The following is a 9,427-nucleotide window of genomic DNA, read 5'->3' on the forward strand; positions in this document are numbered from 1 at the left end:
AAAAAAAAAAAAAAAGAATGCACCCAAGTGGCAAAAACAATGACTTATCCATGAACATTTGTGAGACAGATCCTCCGTAAATCACAAACCATCTACTCCCATATTCTTTCGCAATCATAGATGATTAGGCTGTGCAAAAGTAAAGATTTATTTGAATTTGTTCATGAGATAAGGACACCTCCTGAGGAACAAGTCCCCAGCAATTCCTGGAGTTAATAGTAGTTACTTGATTTTCTGAAAGAAACATGATTCAGAAGCAGCTGTATCTCAAGTGATAGAAACGAAAATTAAAATGAAACAAAAAAGGAAATCCTAGATCATATATGATATAAGAAACTTGCAAAGCAAAGTTATATGTAGACAGATTTTATTCATCTTTTCTGTGTACCTGAAGAGACTGTTTTGTTAAATGGAAGTTTGCTCTTCTGATCTCAGCTCAGTATCGTAAGCCATATGTTCTGTCGCTGATTCAAGAAGGGCACTAAATACGGTGAAAGAATGTCAGTGAATCAGTGGAAATCCATGAGCAATACGGGAAAACAATCATCAACTACGAGTGGGTCAAAGAGGATATTTCCATGTCATTCTATACCTTACTGAGAACATCACGCTAATATTCTGAAGTCAGGAAGAATTCGAAGGTCCTCTGCATCTTGGCTAACGTTGGGTTGTGTAGCTCATTCCTCAAACTGTCTGATCTGTTTTTTGCAAAATGGAAATAATAGTGCCAACCCTGCCTACCTCACAGGGACCTTAGGAGAGCCAGGAGGTCTTTACAAATAAAAGAGAAAGAAAGAGGCCAGGCCCAGTGGCTCAGGCCTATAGTGCCAGCACTCTGGGAGGCTGGGACAGGAGGATTGCTTAAGCTCAGGATTTCAAGACCAGCCTAGTGAGACCTCATCTCTACAAAACAGAAAAAAATAGCCAGGCATGGTGGCCTGTACCTGTAGTCCCAGTTATTTGGGAGGCTGAGGCAGGAGGATTACTTAAGCCCAGGAGTTTGAGATTGCATTGAGCTAGGATGATGCCACTATACTTAGCTGGAGTGACTAAGTGAGACCCTGTCTCCAAAAAAATCCCAAATAAACAAATAAAAAAGAAGGAAAGAAACTGGCACGTCCATACTACCTACCATGTGCCAGGCACAGTGCACTCTTAGAACAGCCCTCTAACTTCACATTATTCACCCATTTTGCAGACATGGAACTTGAAGCTCAGAGAGGTTACCTAACTTGGTTAAGGCCACAGGGTTGGGAGGGTGAAAAGCTAGGATTTGATCCCAGATTGGATCAATTTTAAATCCCTTGCTTTAGAGAGAAGGAAGAGACTAACTATACTGAGCATCTTTCTGTTCCAGAAATAGTGTCAGGCATGGCTCTCTGTCTCATTTAGTAAAGGTCACTCTGTCCTCCCTGGCTGCTTAATAGATCGTGAACAATAAAATTGGACTATTTTACATCTCTGAGAGGAGATATATTATTAAAATAACATTCTCCTCTTTCTTTCCTTTTTTCACCCTTTTAATCTAAATTGTAACCTAGAAGAAGAGAATGAATGCCTGGTTTAATAATGTCCGTGGAATGATTCTTTTTTTAATGAAGGAGCCTTCCAAGGGGACAGGTGTACTCTACCACCTCTCAACCATCTCCATACCTCTTTTCTCACTATACATACTAGCAAGGCCAAACAGGTTTGTCAGGAATGACTGTCATTGCCCCACATGCAGTAGGCAAAGCAGAACTGTGAAACACTGGGGCTGCTGGAAATATACCAAAGAAAACGTGATCGGGCCAAGTGCAGTGGAAAAAGTGAATGGGCTTTGGAGATGGACAGATTCAGGTTCAAAAAATTCCCCCATCACTCCATGTGCAGGAGCTATAGCAATTTACTTTATCTTACTTACTGAGTATTGGTTCCTTCAGCTGTGGAATGGGACACCATCAATGACCCCATCAGGCTGTTGTGGGGGCTGGCTTGGTTAGCACCTCCCCTTCCCTTCCAGGAAATTAGTAAATATAGATTCTTGGGTTCTGGGGATTTAGTGAGGAAGAGAAGTATGACAGCAGCCCTGTATTCGCCAGCTGGGTTTGCCATCCTCGTACTTCAGTAGGTTGCATGTGGTTTTCCTACCCCGTCCCCTCCAGTCACATTCCAGAAAGAAAGGACAGTAGTGGAGCTTTGTGGGCTAAAGTGGTGAGGAGAGCGTCATGACAGATTCAGCTTTAGGTCCCCTCCTGGATGAATGCTTCTCGTAGGGAAGAAAGAGACAGCCCGGGTGTGGGAGGAGGGTGAGAGGGGAAGCCACTGGGAGGAAATCCTGAGGCCGTGAGGAGGGGTGGTCCGTGGACGTGCACACGCTGTTCTCCTGCCAGGCACACCCCCCAAGCTGGTCCCTCCCCGTGTCGTCCCTGCTCTTCTTTCACGTCGTGGCCCTTGTTACTCCTTCAGGGAGCTTTCCCTGACCTCCTGACCAGGTCACATCCCTGCGCTATATCCCTTTTCTAAGCTCTTCCCAGTCATTCTTCTGTGACATTATTTGATGAGTACCAGGCCCACTTTTTAATTCCCATAAGAACAAGGATTGTGTCTGTTCTGCACTCCCTGCCTTCCTACAGTACATGGGACATAGAAGGAGTTTCATAAATACTCATTAGGTAAATGTATAAATTTTGGTTTTCAGTGACGTAATAGCCTCAGTAGGGGAGAAGATTTGTATTGGAGATTGCCAGTCCCATTAAGTGCCAAGCACTATATTAACTCAATCTTAAAACAACCCTGTGAAATCAAGCGTATTATTCCTTTCATTTTAAAGATGGAGAACCCAAACTCCAGAGATGTTAACTGTCTTTTCCTGTTGGCACAGCTAAGTGACAACAGGGGTTCTTGAGCCTGGCAGCCTGGCTTCGGAGCTCCCAGACAGAACCATACAGCTACTTTATGCTGTAGGGGATAAAGTCAGGTACATGAGTCAAGTCCGGATAGATTTCTCCTTGAAAATTATGGACTTTCTCCTTCCTCCTTTTCTTTATTACTAAACCTTAACTGTCATCACTTCGCAAGAAAAGGTGAGCGGAAGAGAATGACTTTAGGTGTCACATCTTACATTGAGGTTGACTCAACATTCTGCCAAAATGATTTGGACAAATTTACCCAGAGAGCAAACTGGACATTTCAAATGCTAATTCCCAGAAAATCCTAGACTGCTTCTTTTGACCACCTTTGAAGAACTAGCATATACTTTGTCAAAGTATGGCAGAGTTGCTTTAAATAAAGGAAGGTGATTGGACTAAGTTTGGCAATATTTGAAACTATTGGCTTCTACACCTTATTCATAAAGCACGTCTAGCCTTTGATCATCAGTAGTTGTTGAATCATAAAGTTCCTGGAAGAAAGTCTTAAATTTCATCAAGGAAGCCAGGAAATCCTGAGTATCCCCAAGAATAATAGTAGTTACTATAATAACATAATAATTACCAGAAAATTAACAAAGACTGGTATATGACACCGTGAAAAAAAAAAAAAAGACCCTACTAATAGGAAGCCTGAATCAGTCACTTATTCCAGCTGCCTGCTTTTAAAAAATAATCTCAGGACAGGGTGGCGCCTGTGGCTCAAAAGAGTAAGGTGCCATCCCCATATACCAGAGGTGGCGGGTTCAAACCCAGCCCTGGCCAAAACTGCAAAAAATAAAATTATAATAATCATCTCAGGACAGTATTATTTCTAGATCTCTAGGTAGAAGAGTGTGTTACAGTAATAAAGAAGATGCTAGCTAATGCTTATATACTGATATTATTTGCCAGGCACTGTTCTAATGACTGTGTGGGTCACTATGAAAGTTTTGAGACAAGGCTGTGTTATGGTCCATTATTTCATTGTCCTTTCCGCTGCACCTGTGCAGGCTTCAGCTTGCTCAGCTTACTGCTGTGCCCAATTGGTCTTCACATGTTTCCTTCTGGATGTTATGTTTCTTGATTTTCATCTATCTTTAAACGTTCATAGTGGCCCATGTGTGCATAATATGTTTAGTCTGGATGGTAACCCTTTGAGACACTGTTTTTATGCCCATTTTACAGATGAGGAAACTGAGCACTGCCAAAGACGCATGGCTAGTAAATAAAGGGAACCGTCTTCAGCCCCTAGCTGGGTTTGCTTATACAGTGTCCCTGGGTAGCCAGTTACTCAGTTTTGTCCCCTTTGTCTTGGCGCTCATTGAAAGCTTAACTTGTGTTTAAGCCATCAATGTTTATTAAGAGCCTGCCATGCTCAGCCTGTCTGAGAAAAACTGTATCTAACAGATACTGTTGCACTCTATAAACTTAATTTTCAAAAGAACCACTATTCAAAGAACTAAAAGGGAGGCTAAATAAAAAGAATTAAACTCTCCATAGGACAAATGAATTTTTCTGTATTCGTTGCAAACAGTTCTCAGTCATCATGGAATTTTACGAAGTATGGTCTCCTCCAGGCCAATGTCTTCATGTGCAAATAGTACCACTTTTTTCACTTCCCACACTTCAGCTTTCTTCTTTCAGTGTTTTGGAAAGTCCACAAAACCCAGGGGCCTCCCAGCCTGTTGCCCTGTGGTCTATGTAAAAACCAGATGATGCCACGCTGACTTGGTCTTTCAAATGGATCAAACAGCGTATTAGTCACTGGCACATTTTTCACCTCCTTTGCCTCAGATAAACCCAGTTCCTCATTCTTGCCACTCTTCAATCATGAAATAATCGAATGAAAAATAAGTATTTTTTGAGGGCACCTCCCACCTTTGTCCTTCAGTGCCAGTGACTAATTCCCTCACAGTGGTAACACTGAAGGGTCGAAATATCTGAAGAGACTGGGCGTCACTCACAGAATTCCTTCTGCTGAGCTGTTGAAGTGGAAAGTTTACCTGATCTCACCGAGTGCAGCATCCCCTCACGCCCCACCTGTCGCATTCCTGTGCTTATTGTCACTTAACAGAGTTTAATTACACAGCTTATTTCTGCTCTGTCACTGTTGATGTGCTGCTGAAGAAGCCCCTGTGGGATATGTTATCATAGCAAAGACTGATATCCGATGTCAACCCCAGGACGCAGAGTTGGCATCCGCACTCTAGGTGGTATCTAAGGACAGCATCCAGCCAACACTGGAGCAAATATTGAACTTTTCTGTCCTACACTTCAGGAAAGAGGCTTTCTGCCTGTTACAAAAGACAAAGTACTAAATTCATAATTAACTTTATACCCAGAGAAGTATTCTTTAAGTGTTGTACCCATTTCAGTAATTCCTTATTTGTGATTTGAGGTGGGCAAAAATCAAATTTAATCCTAATCTCTCTTTGGGATTAGCTTACTGTGCAAGGACTGGAGGCCACTCCTGCTGGTGGTCCTGCTCCTTCCTGCTGCTTGCGAGGCAAAGGGGGCGACAGGGTGCAGGAGCAGCCGGAGGCAGGAGTTCTGAGCCTCGGTTTAGGCATCAAGGCCCTAAGGTTCCCAGCTGAGCTACGCAGGTGATTGGAGGGGAATTAGTTCTTCATTCAGGAGTGAAACTTCTGTCTCCTCAAACTCTCTGGGAATAATCCTAGATCTGATAGGCTTCTCAACTCTCACAGCAAAATATTGCATTGGTAAAAAATCCATACTAAGAAAATCCTATCAAAACCTTGCTTTGGCGATGATGTTTATAGTAAAAGAAGGCTGGTTTAAAAGGATGATTCTCTTTCCAGGAAGTTTTATCAGCAGGTTTAGGGTCCTGCTCAAGTTTCTATCAGAAAGACTTCCATCAAAGAGTCACCCCTACAAGCGATTCCCACCTATTTGGGCAGATTTGTGTGTTTCTAACGATCGTATATCTGGGAGATCCTGGATTTACGTCATGCATTTCTTCAAAAAGTACAATATGAGCTGAAGAGACAGGGTGACCAACTCACCTAGGTTTGGCTTTGAAATTCCTGTGAAAAAACCCCTTAGTTCCAGGCAAATGAGGATGGTGGGTTAGCTTTTGAGGAGCCACAGTGCATTTCCAACTATGTGGCTGAATTTATCATAGCATTCCCACTTAGTTGGATACAGGAGAGTTAAAATAAGGCCAGTGGTCTTTTCTGTTCGTGTGATTTTAGTCTTAGGGATTTCTCAAGTAAGAAATTTGATCAACTACAGGGGCCAGGTAACCAACTAGAGAAGAAAGAGTATCCAAGTTCTGCTTAAAATGTCGTCATCTCCATGGTATTTCCTTTGTATTGCTGTTGTCATCATTCTAAAGATATACCAATAAAAAGAGATAAATTACCTTAAATAGAAAAATCTGATTTTATAAAACAAGAGTGAAATGGGTGAAATCTAAAGATTTGCACTTTTTTGAATTTAAGAAACTTCCTATGATCCGAGCATATGTAATTCAATTGTCAGAACTCATGACAGAGAGGGCCCCTGAAGGATCATCTGTCCCACCAGTAATGGCAGTGTCCATAGCCAAACTTCAGAGCCAGGTCCCTGGAAAAGACATGGCAGAGAGTCAGCATGAGCTGTTTCTGGCCACCTCCCTCTTGCCTTGATTTCCATCAATCACCAGCTCCCTTCTCACCAATCATTTGCCCAGCTTTTGTGACCAGAAAAGGTGCAAAGGAAAATATGTTCTTGACTAATAAGAAGGGGAGGTTTCGTGGCAACACGTCCTCCACGATGTGCTGTTCCAGCGTGGATAATACAGACTGTATTTTAAATAGCCTGCTTCCTGGAGGGTCTTCCTGTGACACAGAACAACCACCATTAACTTTTTAATTTATTTCCATCCTGTCATTGGCTCATCACATACTTTTAAAGATAGGGCTGTGATCACATATAGTATAATAGGGGTAGGTAATTTTATATCATACTTTTTATATTTACTGATTTATCATAAACATTTTTCAGTGTTGCTCTCTGGTCAGATGTGCTAACTTTTGAAATGTGCTTCTTGTATAGATCTGCAACTATGTGGGACCAGCAAAGGTTATTGTTCAGTTGGTCACCAATGGAAAAAATACCCACCTGCATGCCCACAGCCTGGTGGGAAAACACTGTGAGGATGGGATCTGCACGGTAACTGCTGGACCCAAGGACATGGTGGTCGGGTAAGTGAGGGTATGTGATGCTGTGGAAGCAAGGGATAGATAGAACATGGGTCGGAGGGCCTTGGGATGAACAGGGCCTTTTCATTAGGGACCTTTCTGAAACCCTCATCTGGCCTCCAAAATAAGACATGAAAACGCGTGTTCTCACTTGGACTCGAGGCAGTAAAGGACGGCATGTCTGGATCTGTCTGAGACAGCGCAGTGTGCAGCTGGCCTATTTATTTTTAGCACCCTTTGCCACTCTCAAAGGTGGCCCAGTTTGGATGATCACTTACACATGGTCACTTGACCTAGGAGTCGTTTGTGCCACTTTCAATAATATTGTACTTCTCCTGGTAACAAAGATAAGGACAAATTAGAAGAAACCTAACTATAGCAGAAATCAACACTTTATGGATGGATTTAAATTCGTAATGGATTTATAGTGTGAACATTGAAAGCATGAAGTGGATAAATAAATATTGCTTCAGCTCTGAGCTTAGAAAGTGTGCCCAGATAAGAAGCCAAGGAATGCACATTTATTTTGGCATTCATTAGACTGAAATGTAAATACACCACGACATAGTCATTTAAGGGCTGGTCAGATAAAACAAGGAATTTTTAATGAATGAAGTTTTATAGAAATAATTTCTATCCCAAAAATTAAGAATTCTTTTCAATAAGACAGATAAGCTAAGGAACGTGTTTTATTTATGTCACCAAAACACTAAAATAGCGCATAGCATAGTGATTTAACATCCAATGTAAGCTGATAATAATAATCCTGGAAATAGTTACAAATGGTTATGTTACTTTGGGACACCTTAAAAACAGAAGAAATAAAATTGTTTTAATTAATTTTGTTTGATTTTTAAAAATATTTTTCAGGGTATTCTAATCCTGCTTTAAATAGTTCATGCTAAAATCCCAATTAACCTGGGCTTTTCACTCAAAAGAAGGAATTGTACCTGTACATCAACTATCATTAAGCTGATGGTTGCATTTCAGGCTTTGAATCCTGATCAAGTTTCAAGTTGGTTGTTATGGGGGAGATTGAGCTTTCATCTTCTTAGGTATTTCTTTGTTTGACTGTAAAAATATTTAAGTGTGAAAAACCTAGACAGAGAACTTTCTTTTAAGTTTCTAAAATCTGATGCTTTTGATGTTGGAAAAAGATTTCTAGATGGAAGGGAGACACTTAAATTGATTTGAAAAATTTGATTGTGCTTTATATGAAGTTGTTTCAGCATCCTCTTGAAAGATTGGCCTGTTTCCTGTTGTATGTCACAGTTGGTTTCTCTCGCATTTTGGAATATCCTTCCGGTTCCTAGCTGGCCCACGAGAGCTTTGAAACACAGGGCTGTTCTCACAGTTTTAGAGTAATTGATCACATCGTGTTTCTGCAGATTTGCTCCAATGGGCTCCTGTCCGTTTGAGTGTTTATTTCCTTTGGTGTTATTTAATCCGTGTGATAATCATATACTTTATAGATGACATTTTCTACTAACAATATTTGTTTTAATAAAACTCTCCGTATGTTTCTGTAATTTGGGTTTAGTTTAGTAGTCTTTCAGGATTTTAGAAAGAACTAATGGTTATTTAGAAAACAAATGGTTATTTGTTTTAGGACCTAGAGCAGGAATAGAAGTAAATCCCCTGTCTCCCCTTCCTTTACTCTCTTGCAGTGCAATGGGATGTGGGGCTTAGACATTGGCAGAACTCATCATTCATTCAATTCATTTACCAAACGTTTTGAGCATAGCAGCTCCTAAGTTTGATAATTGTGATGTCTATTTGGTTGTAGCACTGTGAGATCTTCTATCCTTATACAATTTCACTGGGGAATTTAATCGAGAAGATGCCACTTGACAGTTACAATTGACTCAGTAATCTCTCCAGTTCAGAGCGTTCTCTGAAACATTGGTACTTCCTCTCTGATTTTTAGCTGAGAGATTTTGCTTGCACTATTTTCTGCATCATTTGTTTGTCTCTTTGTACATGTTCTTTTTAAGTTTCCAAGGTCAGAAACCTATTGAGAAAGAACATCATGCTAGCAGTCTGGAAACCCGAATTCTATTTTTAATTCTGTCACTCTCCATAGAGTAGTTCTGGGGCAAGTTACACGACTTCTTGAGGACCATAATTTCTTTCCTTATAAATAAAACAAGAGGGTTGAACTACAGAATCTATCTTCAGCCCCTTTACATCTGTAAAATTCTAGACTGAACTAACATTAGCTAGTATTGTGAAATGGCACGAACAAACTTGCACCATATGTATTTATGGTATGACATTGATTATTATTTAGTTCTGACTTGTAGGCAAGGATATCACACACAGAGATTTAGGAAG

General features: G+C 40.8%; 1 protein-coding gene across 2 annotated transcripts in view; it reads left to right on the top strand.

Moving 5' to 3' along the window:
* Window positions 1–9,427, top strand: part of NFKB1 (nuclear factor kappa B subunit 1) — a 122,417-nt gene that overhangs the window by 64,102 nt on the left and 48,888 nt on the right. For both annotated transcript variants that reach the window (XM_003796325.3, XM_023517030.1), the window contains exon 6: window positions 6,948–7,096. In XM_003796325.3, coding sequence (XP_003796373.2) covers window positions 6,948–7,096 — 149 coding nt within the window. The remainder of the gene's footprint in view (window positions 1–6,947; window positions 7,097–9,427) is intronic.

The sequence above is a fragment of the Otolemur garnettii genome, unplaced genomic scaffold (assembly GCF_000181295.1).
Source record: "Otolemur garnettii isolate 467f Iridium unplaced genomic scaffold, OtoGar3 scaffold00103, whole genome shotgun sequence".
Taxonomy (NCBI): domain Eukaryota; kingdom Metazoa; phylum Chordata; class Mammalia; order Primates; family Galagidae; genus Otolemur; species Otolemur garnettii.